Genomic DNA, 19,930 nt, shown 5'->3' with positions numbered 1-19,930 from the left:
TTAGATTCAATGGGTATGGCTAATTTTCGACGTCGGTTTTAATTTCCGGCGTGTTTTTGGTTGTAAGGTTTTGTTGACATATGTTGGTAGTTCTTGAGTGGGTTGAGTCGTTTTGTTAAGGTATTTCTCTGTCATAAGTGAGGATTTTTTAATAAATATGAAGAGGGATCACTCGTGGACTTGTGACCCTGATTTTTTTTTTTTAAAAAAAAAATCTCCTTTCAGTACATGTTGATTTGTTTAATTCTTAATTAAGTTGGTACTATTTCGTTTCTTAATTTGTTAGAACATCCATATATATATCATCGTATTCCTAGCTAGCTTGTTCGGGTCTTTGGTCTATATAATGGCATTTGTTCTCTTATCATATATATGACGAGAATAACTAGATAGCAATTTTGTTTTAAAACACATCCATACAACATACAACTTTTTGGTTTATTTGCTGTGACATGAAATTTAAAGTAATTATAATTGATCAACATTTCATGAGTACATGCACTCATCACGAGCAGCTAGCGTACTAAATCTTATTGTTTCTAGCTAGCTAACAACATATTAAAGTTACTATTTTCATTGCACGTGAGCAAAGAGATCAGCAGCAAATTGCCTCGTTCAGAACAGAATTGGCCGTGTTCATAAAAGGATTTGGATCATGTAAAAGTATATACGTGAGATCGGAGATAATTATGAAACGAACCTCTCAATCCGCCGTAGTTCTTCTGTAACATCAATCATGGTCGGCCTAATCTCTGGATCCTCATCTATGCATGTGAGGGCAAGCTGCAGTACACTTTGCAATTGTTCCTCCCTACCTATTACTCCACTTTCTGATCCATCCACCATTAATGCCGGATCCACAATTTCACTTATTGCACGAGTTCTTAAGTAATTTACGAAGCTCGGATCTCCTTCATCATCAGCAGACGTTGCTCGACAATCAAGAGGATATTGCGATGTTAAAATCTCCAACAGCAGCATTCCAAAACTATAGACATCTGTTTTCTCTGTTACCCTGCCGGTAGCATAATAGCTTGGGCATATGTACCCGGCAGTCCCACACAGACTATCTTCTACATAAGTTTCACCCTCGGGGATCGAAATGGAGACCCAGAATCCAGTCAGTTTGGGAACATCGTGTTGGTTTAACAAGATATTTTCCAAGTTTATATCCCTATGAATGATGGGTCTGGAGAAGGCGTTGTGGAGATATGCAACAGCATGAGCAATCTCCCTTGCAATCTTCAACCTGCTCTGCCATGCAATGGGCTGACATTCTTTCCGAGTTCCATCGTCTTTGATAACATAGATACGATCGGCAAGGATCCCATCGGCAGATTCATATACTAAAGTGGGCGGTTGAGTCTCGAGACAACACCCTACTAGCTTTAAAACATTTTTGTGAGCGCTTACTTTTGCAGAAATTGCGATATCGTTGACGACTGTCTCGATCCCACGATTTTCGTACTTAATGGAACATGTTCGGTTGTTGAGAGAACCCTTGTACCATGTAGGATATTCCATACGATGATCATGAAGAACACGATGATAGTCAAAGTTATCGGTTTCTAACCTGAGTTCTTCGTAGGAGAAGCTACGGATTGGAGTATGCTTGCCATTACAAGTGGCAACCAGCTTCTCCAAGACCTTGCTTCCGTTGTCTAGAAACAGTCTCTCCCTTTCTGCTTGTCTCTCATGTCGACTCTCCTTTTTCCGCCAAGAGATTACCAGCTTCTCTAATAACATGGTTTCCGTTCTTAAAACGACTTTTCTCTTTTCCTGCATATTCATGAAAAATGATCGATCTATCTAAATCCTCTGATCTGCACTCTGCAGGTGAATGTGGCCAATTAAACATCTGTTCCTTTTTCGCCTACAATCTACGAAGGGAGATGGAAAATAAAAGAGACGCGTTTTGTTGAATTTTTTAGACGCGTTATTATTATTATTTTTTTATTGGGAGTCAACGGTATTTCATTGCAACATTATATTCTGCGTAGAATATGATCTCTCACCTGTCGTTTCCACTTTCACGCGCAAGACTTTAAGCCTTAAATATATCTCTTTTATTTTATCTTATTATTATAATTTTTTTAATTTTTAATATAAAATAAAAAAAACAATTCAACCTTTTTAAATTTTAAAATAAAAATAATATTAAAATATATATTTTAATAATAATTTATTCAACATTTTAATTTTAATCTCATTTCTAAAAACAAACAAACTCTTAATACAGAGATAATATATGCCCGTTTGGACATATTTTTATCATACTCTTGTAATTATAATTTTATTAATTTTTTATATAATAATAATATTAAAAAATAAATAATAATAATATTTTATTAAAATTTTAAAATTTATCTAAAATTATTCCATATCATCATTCAAACTATAGCTTAATCAATATATAATTTTTCATTTTTACTCTTCTATCTTAATGCTTAGCAGCTTAAATATATATGCGTTTAAATAAAATAGAAAAATTGATAAACCGCGTATTAATTAAGAAATATATAGTATAAAGCTTTTTTATAATATTTCTCTCCGATAGATTACCATCGTTATAACAACTTGCGAAGACTTGGGAAAATTAAAAAAGGATATTATTCTTGGAACCGACGGAGGTTGTTTGTGTTCAAACGAAATACATCTCATTATTTCACATCTAAACAATAAAAGGTAAAACCAATCAAACCTACAGATCAATTTGTTTAGAAGTCATTTTTAAGCTTCAATAACATTGAAAAGAAAAAAAAGGAAGAATATTGCATTCAAAAGTTAATCACAAAATTTAAGTTATGGAAAAAGAAACAACTTTTTATTTTAAAAGGATAAAGACGTGCATATTTTATTAATAAAAAATTATTTTTATCAGTCACTATTCGCTACTCCATACTCATATCTTATAAAAAAATACTCTCATATCCTATAAAAAAAAGATTGTAAGTATTAAATATGAAAGTGAATAATAACTAATTTATAACATTTTTCTTTATTAATATCTGACCATCAATATGATCTCATTATCCCATTCATTTAAGAAAAAAAGTTATATTTCACCGTTATAATTTTAAGAATGGTGATAACTTGAGTTGCCAGTCCCGCCATGCGGGAGAGGAGTGGAAGCGGGGTGGGGCACAACCCTATATTGCATTGTAAAATTCCTCCTACCACAAATTTAGGTTTTGTTTGTATTCGTAACACATCTCAATCCACTTCAATTCATCTCATTTCATCTTATCATTATAACTTTCTCAAATTTTTACACAAAATATAATAAACAATTCAACTTTTTCAAATTTCAAAACAACTTTATCAAATTTTCACACAAAATATAATAAATAATTTAACTTTTATTCTACTATTCACAAACCATCTCAATCCATCCCAACTTATCTCTGAATCTAAACCACTTCTCGTAAAGTTTCTACCCATAACATATTTTATGGTTATGAAAAAAAAAAATTCTACATATTTAAACGCAATTATTTACAACATATGAAACATTAATGACTCGATTCGTATTATTACTAGGGTCATGCTACAGCCCTGCTGGGCTTAGCGCATAATTTTTTATGTGTATTTTTTTAATTTATTTTTTATATAGATTTTTTTTATATTTTTAAATATTTTTAAAAAATAAAATAAATTTAAAATATTATTAAAAAATATTTTTTTAATTAGAAAGTAAAAAAAAATTATTAAAAAATAATTTATTAATCACGAAGTAGAATAAAAAATTATACTTCATGATTAAAAAAATATTTTTTAATAATATTGTAATTTTTATTTGATTTTTTTAAAATATTTAAAATTATTAAAAATATCTATATAAAAAAAAAAACTAAAAAAAATACGTATAAAAAAACACTAGAGGCCGGCGGGAGCCCTAGCGGGGCATCTAACATTTTCCTTATTATTATTATTGTTACTGCCCTTTGAAGAGTCCCAACTACCTCGATTGAAGGCTCAGGAATCTTTCACGTAAAAAAAAAAAAAAAAAAAAAAAGAGGCTATCTTCGTCATTCCGGCCAACGTCAGTACACGTGTCGAAAAGAGAATAAACCTCAGGAATCAAAGGCCCTCAACAGCAATACCGATCTAAGAAGTCCACGTGTTCACTCCGTCGATGCTGAGCCAGCGAATTTGAGGAAGAAACACAAAAGGAAACACAATGTGAATGTAAGCAAGATTCAAGAGACTTGTGGACAGCCAATAGTTGAAGATCACACGGATAGTTGACGTGGCTAAAGATTTTTTGAAATCCCGCCCAAACCCGGACTTCAATTCCTTCGCGATTCAGTTTTAATTTTAGTTGTCTTTTTTATTTTTTCGGGGGCACGTCCTCTTCCCAAGCACCCTGCCCTTTCCCTTCTTTATCCCTCTCTCACGCACGCACTTCACCAACGAAGCAAAAGCGTATCTCTCTCTTATTCTTTCTGCGCCTCCTTGCCTATCTTCTTCTTCGAAAACCCTTCCCTAAGGTAAGCCACCGACTCGGACCGTGTCACATCGTTTTCCAACGGATCCCCACCGGTTTCTGACATTTTTCGTCGTTTTCGTGCAGAAATCGCCATGAAAGGTGGCAAGTCTAAGGCTGACACCAGAAAAACGGACAGCAGGTGAGTTTTCTTCTCCGTGAATAATTTTGGACCGTGTATTGTCAAGATTTGTCTTGAATATTGCGATTCAGGTCTCATTTTTCTCGTACATTAGCTAAATTTATTTATTTTTTAAAAATAATATTAACTATTTTCACATTTTTCCTTTGGGATTTTTTGTTAGGCTGAAGAGTAAAGATGCTGGAGTTGGCAAGAGACAATCGAAGAAAGCTGCAAAGGATCCAAACAAGCCGAAGAGGCCTGCGAGTGCCTTCTTCGTTTTCATGTATGAATTCTAAATCTTATACCCTATATTCACAGATCCGCAGTTTTCTCGTTTTTCGATTTTTCTTTTCTGTATTTTCCGGATTCCTTATTTCTGGGAGAAAAATAATTTTCTTATGTTTGTAATGAAAACATAAATAAAGGGAGGAGTTTCGGAAGGTATACGCGAAAGAGCATCCCAACAACAAGGCCGTTTCCGCGGTAAAACTAACCTCAGCAACTCAGATCTATTCGTTTGTGGTTCTTTTGTCCGCGGAATTCGATTATAATTATTGGATATATATATTTATTTATTTTTATATGAACGATCACTAGGTCGGTAAGGCGGGAGGAGAAAAATGGAAATCGTTGTCTGAATCCGTAAGTATTTTAATGACTGACTTGAAATAATTAATAAAAATTGAGATTAAGCACTAAATGCATTGCTTGACGGCATATGTCGAAATTTTTAGGAGAAAGCTCCCTTTGTAGCCAAGGCAGAGAAGAGGAAAGCGGAGTACAACAAGAACATGCAGGCTTACAATAAGAAACTGGTACGTAGTTTTGTTAGCTCGTGTCAAATAAAACTAATCGTTGTTTTGGTAATCTTATGAGAGGTTTTGAAAAATTGATTTGGTTTTGGTTGCGATAGGCGGGAGGAAACGGAGCGGATGAGGAAGAGTCCGACAAGTCCAAGTCCGAAGTGAACGATGAGGAAGAAGAGGACGAAAGCGGCGAGGTATGTTCATTTTGAATTTCGATCGATAAAATTCTTAAATTATTCGATCTTTTTAAACGGAGTTTGTTTGTTTGTATATGTAGGAGGAAGAAGAGGATGATGAGTAGTAGGGGAAAGCGCGGGTAGTTTGTCCATGATAGAACAGCTGCTTTTTATTTTTTGAAAGTTCGCGTAGAAGTAGAGTAGATAGAGAGAAGAAGGGATTAGTTTCAGGATCTTCCTGAATCCCATATGGTTCTGTACCTAAATCTTTTCGTTGTTCAAATGATATAGTTTTTAAATTTTTGCCCAAGTATATCCTGTTTATTTTCTTGCCTTAAATCTGTTCTCCTGCCCTTTTCGAGGGGAGAGGTGACTTGAGACCAATAGAAGTATCTTTTTCTGGCGATAAGTATAATTTTTCATTATTCAGAAAAAATTGCAAACTCGTTGAAATTATGAATGTTAAAAGTAGAGGTCAGAAGTGAGGCTGTGTGTACACGCTTGAAATCTCAATCTGATCTATCTTAAATATTAAACATTTTCCTCAGTAAAATGACTAATTTAAATCAGAATAAATCCAGAAACTTTGAATCTAATGTGTTTGCACGTCTTTGAAGAACAGTAAAAATACATATCTCTATCGATTCTATAAACCAGAAGATTTCTTTACAAGTCCGTATGAATTACACCATACCATACAAACTTTGTTGCACAGCAACAATTCACCCTATATGGAAATGAATATATGTGCTAAAGAATTGAATAAGCAGAAACATCGGGGCTTACGAGCTTCGTCTTTGCTGTTCACGCAGCACTTGTTCTGCCATAGAAGAGAATGACTTTGCTGTGTCTTGCATCTCTGTAGCTCTCAAGTTGGTTCCCTGCTCGATGGAGCAAAACATTGCATTTAATTCAGTACTCTTTAACACTATTGCCACCCTTCTCTTCCTTATAGTTGTACCATGTTAATATCAATAAGGTGATAAATACCATATTTTCAATTCCTGTAAAACTTTCTTTTCGGAAAAAGAACATAACATTTTTGCATAAAAAAGATAATAAACCCTTGGTTCCCCCGCAACTAAATTATGGAGTTACCTGCAACCTCTTGTAATTCTCGTGCAGCTTGCTTTCTGCCATTTTAGCAGCACTAGGTTCCTGCAGCCAAAGACAAAAAGAAATTTCTTGTGCATTTTGGCGGTACATTGATACTGCAATGACAATATAATTTGAAGAAGCAAGACATTCCCCGACAATGATTTAAGTTTTACAAACTGAGTAGTTGTAATATATATTAGAAAAGTCAAAGAAATTAATTGCGCTTACACCAGACAAAGAAAACCCATATTTCTTCTTAATTTGATCAACAGCACCAGCCTTCTCTTCTGGTTGCTCTTCCTTGCTGGAACTCTTCTGGTTCTTGACTTTCATCTTGTTAAACTTTCCTGTAAAATTGAAACATTTTTTTTTTTCCCAAGTCAACTAGTGTATCTAGCCAGTCTTCTAATCGCTGTCTTCAAGACTGGGACCCCTTTTGGCAGTCTAAACATTTGCTCATACAAAAAATCATATATGGGTTAAAAAAAACAATGCTTTGAATTCTCATTTAAACTTTGCGGTCTCAGCAGTAGAAAATTGTGGTTTCTAAGGCTTAATTGCTAAGGATATAAGATGTCTATTGTCAATTTGTCATTCAAAATGGTCCCAATTTACATTTCCCTTGTAACTTGAATCCATTTATAATGGTGTTTTTGGAACACATATTGCTTCATGATAAAACATGTCACAAATGCAAATGATGACAAATATGGAAAGTATACCAATGGAGTTTAATTGCTGTCTCATACAGTGATATATCTTATAATTACCTTTTAAAGCCTGTAGCTTGCTTGCAAGTTTCTGCTTATTAATAGCTGCCAACATGTTCTGTTCTTTAGGTTTTTCTCCAAGATCCTCAAGGTCGATGTCATCTTCACAAACAAAAGACCACGTAGTTGGCAATCTCAAAGTTCCATTTTGGGTTACAAAAAATGATAAAATAAAATCAGTGCTGGCATTACTGTCTCAAGCATATAGAGAAGGGGACTAGTAATGCAAATCTTACCTATATCTATGTCAATCTCATCCTCATCGATGGCCATGTTATCTCCATCCCCAGTATCACTTAGAAAGTTAGCAGTTGAAAAGATGATTTCAAGATCTTCGATGCTTGCTCTAGTAACTTCTGTTTCCACATCAGGTACATGCTTTGCTTTACTGCCTGTAATATCTTTAATGACAGAGCTAAATATACCCTGGCATGCCAATGTATAAAAGCTTTATATCCAGAATTTATAAGATCATATAGACGTATTTGAGAAATGATCTAATTACCAATGACCAATTGCCGTCTACCTTTTTCTTTTCCTTGGAGGTGGTGGGTCGGCCAAGAAGCTCTTCTTGTGAAAGCTTCAAATCTTTCCTGTAAATGTGGCTGACAGTGTCCAAAAGCCTGGAATAATAGAAAGAAGTCAAGAAATATGTATAAATAGTAGCCTCAAATGCACTTTTTCATTGCTTTCTCTCTCACATAGATTCTTAAACAGAAGCTATGGATAAAGGAAGTCCTTCCCACTTGGGAATGTCCTTCTGGAAAACCATGACAGAAATCTCATATAAATAGATAAATAGCTTGTGGCATTTAAGAGGGGAGGGGAGAAGAGATAGAAATAAATAACCGAAGTTATTTTGAAGTGCATCTATATACCTAAAGATTGTCCTCTGGAATAAAACTGAGACAACAAATATTTCCTGATCACCATTCACCTGAGCATAAAGAAAGCCAAGTAATTGGTCTGAGCATTTCCAAGATTAATCCTTAGCAACTAATTTGAAATGAAATAGTAAGTCCATTCTGTCTTGTACCATAATAAGTTCTCCTTGATATGAAGCACAAATTGAAATGTCAGGCAACGAATTTGGTCTTGACGAAGAATAACTGAAACCTCTAATTGAAGTCTCCTTTATCAGAGAGAGTTCTGGCAAGGATCTAAACTTCACAAAAACATATATGTAATATTAAAATGTATTAAATACCAATTTCCATGAAAGACACACAAATGGACACTAGAGTAATTAAATGTTTTCAAATCACATATGCATTCATTTTAAACATCAAGACTAACCCAAAAAAGCAACCCAAAATACTAGCTTTTGCTAACTAGCCTGCAACCATGTATAATGCTGCTTCTCAGAAAAATTTACTCAGAATATCTAATAAGATTAAATCTTCTTCCTCTTTTCTTGATATGAAATCACTACAAGCAAAGAGCAAAACATGGCTAACAGTCATATCTTCCATTGTAAATAGATCATGCATCCCTTTCTTTTGTATCATATGGAGCAGGAGTCTATATATCTTTCACTTTTTACAACACGTGGTATGGCAATTATGACTCCTTACTCATCTGATGTTTATTGACAAAAATTTGGGGCATAAAGATTAAGAAAATTATCCTCGCCTTATTTGAATTTTTCCATTAGTAAAAAGGAGTATAAGCCCAGCATCAGAGACTGTGTAAAATGTTGAAGCCCAGCAACAAGAAGAGGTTTGAAACTTTTTCTTGTAGTGCACCTTCTTAACTCCCTGATACAAAGGAGAAGGGTATTGTCGGGTATCAGCTAATGTAGATCCCCAATTGATGACTGCCTATATATATATATAAAGCACAGGTTACCTGAATGACATGTGTTAAAGAATAGACATAAACAGCTTTCTCAGAACATATCAATAGTAACTGCTTTGGTATGGAATCCTCCAAGGCATTTCCTTTACTAAGATCTTGACCACTTGATATATTAGAGCTTTGAGCTAAGATATCCTGCCTATCTGTGAAACAATAAAAGACAATTCTTTCAATCGGATAGTTCAATGTCCTGAGTATAATAACTGACCATCAAAGAGGTAGTACTTAAGGTCACCATTGTGTGACAGTATCATTTATTGACCATCCTGTCAAGTAGAAACCTGAAGCCAGTTGCACTTACCCAAGATCTGCATGAACAGAGCTTTAGAAGGTTTCTTAGGATGAACACTGGCAGTGCTCAGTGTATTTCCAGTATCACTATCAAGTGCCAAGACAGATGAATCCTTTGTTGCAACAACTAAAACTTTCTTCTCAAAACTGTGTAAACTGCAGGTTTGGAATTGGAGAGCGATGACACCAGCACTAATTTCACTTGCAATATGGTTTTGATATAATAGAGTGGTTGCTTCTATATCAATTACTGAAACCTGTATAAAAAATGAGTAGACACAAGTAAATTTATGTGTCAGTAACATAAAACCTTATGATAGACAGCCTACTAGGAAACCTGGAATACTAGCTGAACTCTATTATATATAAAAACTATTTAAGAAAGTGTTAAACTAAATACAACTAAGCCTCCAGCAGAAAAGTACTATTATACGGTGAAAACTAAATATAGATATCAGTGTCAGCTATTTAATTATACAATGTCCCACACCCTAGTTAGTTGCTCCCGACTCAAGATAGAAAAGATCAGGGCTTTTACCTCCCACTAATTGATTTTTAGCCATTAGTTGAAGCTAATTAAGATTATCAAAGCCCTGTATGCTAATAACATGGTACCTATAAAGTCCACACTTAACGTAGCTATTTCCTATCAAAACTTGTTCTTGAAACATACTGTCATCATTCAAGATCAACCATATTAAGGTTGAACTCAAGATCTTTCCCATCCCCCAGCCACACCCTATACCACCAAAGTGAAGGTCTAGCGGCCCTTCAAGAATTCTATTAATTATACTTAGATACAAATGTAAATAACAATTCATTAACCATAAAACAGAAGGGAAGAGCCAGGAAAATAAAAGTGAATTTACAAGTCCTTGATCAGACCCAACAGCAAGATGTCTTGAACTGTGGCTCATGTTCATAGAAAGCACCGAGCCATTAATCTTTATAAGTTTAACACTCTGGATGATGTGATTGTTTCCTTTCTTTGTACTTCCTGCCAAGGAAAGTTAAAAAAGCAATCATTGCCTTTGGACTAATATGTGAAGGAACAAAATTTAAGAATTAAAGGCAACAAATTTAACTTCATAGTTGAACCATCCAATTAATAATACCTGAGAACGACATGAAACTGTTTTCTGCGGCATATGGCTCGGGTTTAAATTGAAAGATGCGGACCTGAGGATCATATATATATTATATAGTATAAATACCAAAAATCTCCTAAACACCGAAAAACTGATTAACTTCAGAAATTGACATGGCAGAGACAATTCACCATTCCACTCTGATCTCCAGAAACAAGGAGCCGAGACTGGCCATCAAAATACAATGCTGTCAGTGCTATACCACTTAATGAAAAATCATCCTCACTCTGCATTAAAAAGAAATAAGTACAATAAGCACAACAGAAAAACTTATATCCATTACCTTGGAACAATCTGGCAAAGCAATTAAGAAATTTACTGCCTTAAATATCCTTCTAGGTTGCATTAGAAAATCACAAATGAGAAACAAGGACATGTTCATTAAGACGTCTCTTTTTTGGTACAAGTAACATGCCCATTATGTCAGAAGTAAAAGAGGTTCAAATTTAACTTCAAGTAGAAACTATTGGGTCATTATTCATTGTGCAAAGCCTATTCATCTCTTCATCCTCCAAATCTCCTCTTTAACGACTCTAGCTTATAAATAATAATAATAAAATAAAATAAATCATTGTAGAAAGTATGTTCTAGAGTGAGAAGTCTAAGCAGTAGTCATCCAGTCAGCGGTAGGAACAATGCTAGTCAGACTAATAAAAACAAAGTTAACAGAGGAATAATTGTTCCTACTGATGTAAATCACATAAGCAACTAGTTTAGAACTTACCTGTTGCTTCAACGATAAAATTGGGAGAAGAAAGGGACATGATACATCCCAGAAATTCATAGCGCCATCACTATGTCCAGTAATGTACAAGTTTTTAACTTTGGAAAATCCACTGAAATGGGCTGAATTAAAGGGACCTCCATCTTTCTGTTTTGTCTCGGAGGGGAGAAGTGGTGGAATATTTCTTGCCATTTGAACATAATCCTAAAAATGATCAGAGATATCAGAAGACTAGATCACCAAACTCTTAAGAATAACCATATAAAATAAGGAAAATAATGCATTGAGTCTATCGCTACCTCATCTGCAGGTCTAAGCAAACAGGTGTCATCTGTAATAAGTTTTGCTATTGTGATGCTTGAATCGGCAAATGGCATCTTCAATTTGACCTCCTTTGGAAGTGAGGGTGGGGACCTAGATTGACATTGTAGAAGATATTTTTCTATTAAACAATCATCATAAGCATAAACATGTCCTGATTTTCCTAGCAAGAGGAAAGAATCTTGTTTATGCTTGCTTTGCTCACTGCTTGAAACGATCTCCATGTCAATACAAGACTCTGACAAATGAAGTCCCAGCTTAATCGTGCGAGATTCAGTATTCTCATTCAACAGTACAGCCTGCCTTGTCAATTGTCATAATGAATTTGTTTACAATTTCATCCGAAATCATGACTATATGCAAAAATCCAATGCACATTGCAGAGTTATGATCAACATGTAATCTTGATCCAAACAAACCCAAAAAGGGGAAAGTAAGCTGATGTTTGCAAATAAGAAAGTTGTTCTGCTCACTGTGATATACTTGCTTGGATGGGCTTGTTTGAAATTTCTATACTATGTGATTTTGATTGTGTTATAGGTTTCAAGCTACCTCATCCGACTCATACCATTACAAGACCGATGGACTCAAAGACTGATAGCTTTCAAAATGACTATCTAGTCCATCTGAATGCTGAATAATTCTGCACTATATCTCATGAATAGGGCATTCTCATGTAAATGAAAAAAAAGCTATTATTGAGAGACTGAACTAATACATATGATAAATCACTACTGAACGTGTCAAGAAATGAACATATTAGCTTCACTGGTGTACAATAGTATTGCTAGGATACCTGCAACAAGTTTGTTGATGCAGAGTTACTGGCACCCATAACATAAAGTCGACTTGCTTTCCCATCTGCATAAGCCCATTTTAATGATGCTATGGGAATTTTGTCCATCTTATAACCTAGATTCAGTTTACATATAGGGCCATTTTGAGAACCCTGGCTTGATGCTAATTCAGTATTTGCAATAGAAGGAATACTCCAGATGAAAATCTCTCCGTTGCTGTACCCAACAACAACTTTACTTCCAAAAGGGCATGCCCAGCATGCAGAGGTCACTTTCTTTGCTTCTTGATATAGTGACTGCGACATATTTCCACCTGTGGTGAAAATGGATTTGCTTTCTTGAATTTCCCATAATGTAATTACGCCATCTCTAAATATTATAAGAACCCTGCATTTAAACATAACAAATGAGGAAATCGAGGATTTTCATAGATAATGAAATAAGGTTAAAAAAAACACCATCATTCAGAGTTTGAAAAAAAAAACACAAGGGCAGCGTGTTTGGTGAAACTACCTCTTACTTTCAGCCGTTGGTTGAGGTAAAATATGCAGCACAGCAGTATCGCCAGATCCTTCAGTTAGATCGCCTACACAAGATCATTGAGCACGTTAGAGATTACAACAAAAAGCATTGTGTGAAAAAGAACTAGAGAAGAGAAATGATTTCGAAGAAAAGGCAAAGAAATTGATCAGATGATTGCAACAAAGGTCAAATACATATTAGCCTGTGTTTTACAAAGTTGTAGGTTCTTATTCTGATTAATTCGATCCCTCACTGGCTCTTCATTGGTGAGTCTTTGATAACAAGATCTCCCCATCAAGGAAAACCATGGTATGCAAGAAAATCCATGGAGAAATGATTCGAAATATAGAGTCAAAGCAACATAGTTTTTAAAAACAGAAGAACTTTAACAACAAAAAATTGGACAGGAATGTATCTCACCATGTGAAGCTGAGAGAGGTATTGTGTATTTCATCTTTTCTATAAGAAATGGTTCTTCATGAAGCTTCAAAACCGAAATATTACCACCAGAATCTCCAGCGTACCTGCCAACAAATATACCACACTCATAATTTAGTAGAAGGTGGTGCACGAATCCCAGTCCGAAAGGCTATAACACTTACATGTAGAGACTATGCCGCATTACTGTGAAGGAGGTAATATCTTCCTTAAAAACGTGCACATGAGATAACAGCTTCTGGTCTATGTCCCAAACCTAAGTTATAATTTGGTTTGCAAGTCAATTCCCAGAAATCATAGACCGGAAGTAGATTTTGTTCTTATGAAAGCGTAACAATACTGACCGACCCTCCCATCTAACAGAGAAAACCGGCCGAACTCAAAAAATCAGCTACTAGTCTAGTGGAATATACTTGCCTCGAGGAGATTCTTGGAAGTCACGTTTAAAAGGATGCCTTTGTTCCCCACGAACTGAAGATAAATACCATTACTGATATTAGATAAATAATCAAGATAGATTTTTTAAGACATCAATAAATATACCTGTAAAAATTTGCTTGGGACCATCTCCTCTGATTCGAGTAAAGCTTGAGTGTTATCCCTTCCAAATAATTTAGTTCGGCCATCCCTGAGAAGGGAAGAGAAGGGTGAAAAATAAAAAGTTTCAAATCAATAACACTTCCACATTTTGGTGAAACATAAACATCTATATATTCTAAGTTCATGCAGTCCATCATGGTCAAATTCAAAGGATTGAGAGTTCTATCTATAAAAAAATGAATGTTCTATATTCGATATTAGATCAAATGTTTCTAAAGTTGATTGCAAATAACGTCAATGCTTTGGTGTCTCTCTTGCACAAGTCTTGTATACATGAGCTATGCCTATTGTTTTCCTCAAGAAAAACATTCATTACTTACAAAAAAAAAAAAAAAAAAAAAAAAAAAAAAAAAAAAAAAAGAAAAGAAGAGAAAGAAAGGCAAATAGAAATAGATGGAAAGGAAAAGGAACAAGTTAAGATAGGAGGAGGAGAAAGGAAAAGTAGCAACTTACATGGTAGAAATTGCAAGTATCTTCTGAATGGAGTCATAAGCGAACATAGTAGACCCCGATGGGATCCCATAATGGAACACTACTCGTGGGTCTACCTCACTCGATTTCACGCCATCTGAATTTCCTCCAGGCTGCAACAAATAAAATTAATTCAAGTGCTCTTATTAATCTTTTCAAAGAACAATGCATATTTTTTGGTGATTAACATGAGTGATCTTTAAGGGTTTAGAAGATCTCCCTAAAAATTCGGACTATTATCAAACTTTAGCTTTTGTATATATATATATATATATATATATATATGTATATAATTGAAGAGTCTGCCATCTGATGAGATTCATTTGACCGTCCTTTACTACTATTATACAGAAGATAACGTATTAATACCATTGGCATTTGCCACCGCCCTTCACGTGGGCGTGTTGACTGCTTAATTAATTAATTATTTATAGTATCAAGATCTCGATTAAAAAATGAGTTAAAAATATAATATTACTTTTAATATTATTATTATTTAAAATTTTGTAAAAATTAAATTATTTATTATATTTTATATAAAAATTTAAAAAAATTATAATAATAAAATGAGATAAATTTCTAATAGGCTAAATCCATCAAATCTTCTTCGGACAATATTTTACCGATGCCCAATCATCAATTGGCAACTCATCAAGTTTACATTGTTCGATCTCTCCATCGAAACATTCTTTAATGACAATCACTACTTACTAAATACACCACTACTTTCTTTAATAATAATAAAGATAATAATAATAGTAATTATTATTATTAATTGAGTTTGCCCCATTTCTCTTTCGTACCAAAAATTCTGATCCATTTGCTCGTCTTTTGTGTGACGACTTGTCTCTTGAGGATAAGAAGCAGATTTTTCCTTTATTTTGTCTTCCCCTCAATGATAAATATTGTAATGTAGGCAAATTTGACAACTACGACGTGGATGGGGGCGATGTGTCATGTTTTAAAAAACCTATTTTAAAGGGCTTTTTGAGGGGATGATACTTGAAATGACGCGACGTTTTAGGTTAAATTAATGTTACAACATAAAATATTTCATTTTCTCTGTCCTATGTTAGAAAAAAAAAACTTTATAAAAATAGAGAAACATGGATTAGGTGAAAAAAGAAGTACAAATGTAAAATAAAAGTCTTCTATTTTTTACAATTGAAAGAAACAAATTAATCTTTACGTACATGTTCTTGGATGGATGCCATATGTTACTTCATTTATAACATAATAAATGCATGATGAAACGGATTGCATTACTCCTTTAATTATTGCCATAAAAAACATCAATGACATATCTTTTTTTTTTTTTTTTTTGATAATGACATCAATGGCATATCGGAAAAGCGAGTCAAGATTGTCATGATCCAACAGCAGACAGAGATCACGACTCGATTATCATTTTGATCAGAGTTTTCTCTGTACCTTTACCCACCCACAAAGCTAAAGACATTCGGCAAAAAGAAATTAGAAGCACCTTGTCACCCTTAATGCAAAATTCACCACACATCACACTGTAAAATCTGAACTCAAATTATAAGAGAAAACATGGATTGAAAACTGGGAAGCAAGATCGGTGACATACATTAATGTATTAAACTAAGCGTGATTTGCAGAATATTATTCAATGATATGATATTTAAGGATCATGGTTTTCTTTTTGACAAGACTTCACAAGTAGAAGTACTACAGGTACTACTACAGCAAAAGCGAAAAACAAACAAGAACAGTACTGAGCACCAAAGCTTGGAAAATAAAAGAAAGGAAACAAGAAAAAGCAGTGATCCAGATAGAAAATTAAAGGACCATCTTCATGATCCTCAAGAAAAAAGGTAGAAATCAAAGAAAGTGAGAAATCAGAGGAAGTGAGATCAAGCAAAGAATCGCGGAGAAGATGATCGATCACTAACCTTCTTTGCAGCCTTCTCGACAAGCTTCTTGACAAACATTGGATGATGATCTAAGAATAAACAGCCCAGATGAAATTCAAAGTGCCCAAGAACGACGAATACAACGAATAGAAAGAAACACGCGACTGTGAAGAAACCGAAGAGGATTGGAGCGGTTGATTGCAGTTTGCTTTCTTTATAGTATTCTTTATTTATAATAAGTTGAAAAGAGGGACACCAAATACTATAGAGCGGTTTTTTTTTTTTTTTTAATAGACAAACAAAAAGGGACGATCAGGATGAGAGAGGTTTGTACACGTGGTGGTTGATTAGATGGTCGAAAACATTGCTGTTTAGGATCAATTTCGACCGTTTTACGTGGTATCCAATTCTTAATTAAGCCAAAAGGAGAAACAAAAGCCAAAGGCATTAAAAACTTGTGAGTGACAATCACAAGCAAAGATATACGAAAAATTGATAAACATTCGTCCTTTTTTTACAATACATTATATAATTATATTTTAAAATAAAAAATAATTTAATAAAATATTTATAAAAATAATATCATTTTAAAATATATATTATGAAATATGTTGTAAAATATATTATATAAATATTATTACTCAAGAGAGATATATATATATATACACGGAGCGCTGCTACACTTTTTGAAAAAAAATTTTGAATACACTTTTTGAACAGTATATTTCAATTTTTTATTTTTTTAATCATTATAAATATTTTTAAAAAAATAAAAAATTCACAATATCATTAAAAAATATTTTCTTAATTATTAAAAAAAAACACATTCAAAATACTTTTTAAATCTTAAATTCAGAACGTTTAGTATTTCTCGTATATATACGTGGACGAATCAAACAATATCACCTTTCTCGGACGAGTACGACAACAACACGTGGATAAACTAATGTCGGTGGTTGGACGTTGGTGAGGTACGTGGCATAAGTGAAAGGGGCTTGCATGTCAAATCTTGCTTTCGGTTACCCCTTTTTGTAGATTTCGTTTTAATAATAATAAAGATTTATCCTCTTATTTGATTTGGAATGAATATTTCTGCTCTTGACTTCACCTAAAAATAGAAGGAATTTGCGTGGTTTATTATCATATCAGCCTCACAATTCCTCTTTAAAGTACCAATTGCATCATCCTACAAGTGATTAAATTCACAGGTTTTTGTTTTTATTTTGTGGATCCGCTGAGCTGTTTTTATAAATGACCTCAAAATAGAAGAGTAAAAGTGATCACTAAAATCATCCCTTTCTTTTTTAAGCTCAAAATTCATTGATAAGGTGGATTGCTTTGGCAGTGTATCGATTATAGTAATAATGCATAATGTCAGTGCAATATAGCCATATGGCTGAATAGGCCCCCAACTATGATTTAAGTAAGAATCCCATACAGATAGATCCAACCCAGATCTCAAAGTGAGGTTGATAATTGGCCCATTAAGAAGACTAGACTGACTCTCTAAGCCCGAAATGAAAGCCATCATTAGAGATAGGCCAGTCTGGGCCTACGCAATAGGTAGAAAGATAGCAGCGGCGCCGCCCCCATAACATAACATAACACAAGAAGCTGCCAATAAAGGAGATGGACAGTGGGGGGGTCAATAATAATAATAGAGGAAACATTAGTAACAAAGAGCTGTCCAGTTGTGATAGCGCCTCGTGGTCGTGGGTACTACATGCATTGGTCCCCCTTACGTTTTGGCCTGGGTCCTCAAGGAATAGCTAGGAAGCAGCACATGAGAAACGCTCTCAGCGTCGTTTGAAAAAGTGTCACTTTACAACCCAATTACCCTACCACGCACAGAACATCATCATCTTCCTGAGTTGTATCATGAGATGAGATAGGCTTCTCCTTTTTTTAATCACATATCTTCGGGCATCCATCTTTATTATTCTTTTACGCCAAAAGTATATTGGTTTTTTTAACTAGTAAACTTCCATTCATGTGTACTTTGGGTCTTCGATCTATTAAAAGGAACGTGAGCCATAGAAAGGCATCATCACAATTCACGAATACATATATAGAATGGTGCCTGGTTTTATATATGTTTTGGGTCCTCCTTCAAAAGGTAATTAAGGACTACCTATATATATATATATATATATATATGTCGCCTATTTTTTAGTATCTTGAAAACGCTTGATCTTTTGCTTTTTCTTATGACTATAATAAAGGAGTTTAAGGTAGTTCAAATACATTTATAATGTCCGTCGTAGCTAGGACTGGAGGAGCCGTGTTGACGTTGCACATGATATGATGACAATTGTTGCAATGGTGAAAATGGGCACAGCAACATCAAAATTGGCTGTAATACGAGAGAGAGGTTGGGGTGGTGGTGGTGGTGGTGGGTGGGTTCCATGATCCATCCACCTGCTAGTATGCATGGCAGGCAACGTGCCAATGATGTCTACATGGAATATCCATCTAATTACATTTTAATATAATTGTATTATTTTTTGGCAAGACAAACGTGCAAGCAAGAAGTTGCGCCAAATGGAGGAGTGGAGTACTGCCCAAAAAGCACAAAAACAAACTGTCTCTGAGCTGTTTTGTCTTGGCTCGGTTCGGATTTTAGTCCTCTCTATGTACCGATGCCATACCATTTTCTTCCATTCTTTCTTCTCAATTATATTATTATTTACTCTCTTCTGCCTTAAAATAGATAAAATTAATAATAATAAAAATATATACTTCCAAAAGTTCCAATTCCATTCCATATTAATTGAAATGATGCGATGCCATAAACCAACCCAACTACTTCACACCTTTTCATACGACGCCCTCCCTAATTACACTATTCACCCACCTCTTTTGCCTTCACGTGGTCCCCAAACCCACACAATAAGATATATATGTATATATGTACTAGTTTTTTTTTTACTTGTAAGTAGGTATGAGTGACACTGACTGTTATGAAATTTAAGATTGTTGATCCGGATTTCGACTCGAGAATTTAGATATATCTAGACTGAAATTTTGATGAATCCGAATTTTAAAAAACTCGAATTTTAAGTTTCAGGTTGGAACCCGACTTTTTTATTTTTAATTATTGTGATATATTTATTAAGATAATAGACATAAGATATATCTAAATATATGTCAAGTAAGAAGTAGATGTTCCTAAAAATAATAAAAATTAAAATAAATGATAACATTACTTATTATTTCTTGAATTTTATATATAAAAAAAAATAACGTCTAAGAATAAAGGGAGGGGATTCGGGAAGGCCGGGGTGGAAGCTTTCCGCTTTCTGGTCGAGTAATAACGGACTCCACCTTCTTCTACTAACTAATGGCTTTTTATATAAATTTATTTCCTCAATAAATAATTAATTGTTTATTTTACCGCAATCACTACTAACTACTATTGTTTTTG

The 19,930-nt window shown here is 34.2% G+C and overlaps 3 protein-coding genes across 3 annotated transcripts; 1 reads left to right on the top strand and 2 right to left on the bottom strand.

Annotated features, from left to right (window-relative positions):
• Window positions 1–687: 687 nt before the first annotated feature.
• Window positions 688–1,746, bottom strand: LOC109014138 (non-functional pseudokinase ZED1-like). The gene has a single exon (XM_035695579.1). The coding sequence runs from the start codon at window positions 1,744–1,746 to the stop codon at window positions 688–690; it is 1,059 nt and encodes a 352-aa protein (XP_035551472.1).
• Window positions 1,747–4,323: 2,577 nt separating this feature from the next.
• LOC109014140 (high mobility group B protein 3-like) lies at window positions 4,324–5,931 on the top strand. The gene is made up of 8 exons (XM_018996484.2): window positions 4,324–4,490; window positions 4,574–4,628; window positions 4,792–4,893; window positions 5,036–5,093; window positions 5,208–5,252; window positions 5,345–5,425; window positions 5,524–5,610; window positions 5,694–5,931. The coding sequence occupies exons 2-8, from the start codon at window positions 4,582–4,584 to the stop codon at window positions 5,715–5,717; spliced, it is 444 nt and encodes a 147-aa protein (XP_018852029.1). The 5' UTR covers window positions 4,324–4,490; window positions 4,574–4,581; the 3' UTR covers window positions 5,718–5,931.
• A 277-nt stretch (window positions 5,932–6,208) lies between these two features.
• LOC109014136 lies at window positions 6,209–16,684 on the bottom strand. The gene is made up of 24 exons (XM_018996479.2): window positions 16,546–16,684; window positions 14,612–14,742; window positions 14,102–14,186; window positions 13,976–14,029; window positions 13,723–13,814; window positions 13,541–13,644; window positions 13,112–13,184; window positions 12,598–12,985; window positions 11,780–12,100; window positions 11,481–11,684; window positions 10,888–10,983; window positions 10,724–10,787; window positions 10,478–10,605; window positions 9,619–9,865; window positions 9,309–9,460; window positions 9,093–9,217; window positions 8,497–8,620; window positions 8,339–8,397; window positions 7,987–8,083; window positions 7,697–7,886; window positions 7,461–7,562; window positions 6,919–7,037; window positions 6,691–6,750; window positions 6,209–6,473 (listed from the first exon to the last, which is right to left on the bottom strand). The coding sequence occupies exons 1-24, from the start codon at window positions 16,582–16,584 to the stop codon at window positions 6,375–6,377; spliced, it is 3,153 nt and encodes a 1,050-aa protein (XP_018852024.2). The 5' UTR covers window positions 16,585–16,684; the 3' UTR covers window positions 6,209–6,374.
• Window positions 16,685–19,930: the final 3,246 nt, after the last annotated feature.

The sequence above is a fragment of the Juglans regia genome, chromosome 11, assembly GCF_001411555.2.
Source record: "Juglans regia cultivar Chandler chromosome 11, Walnut 2.0, whole genome shotgun sequence".
NCBI lineage: Eukaryota > Viridiplantae > Streptophyta > Magnoliopsida > Fagales > Juglandaceae > Juglans > Juglans regia.
The sequence above is the reverse complement of the archived record's forward strand: the minus strand, read 5'-3'. Positions and strand labels throughout refer to the sequence as shown.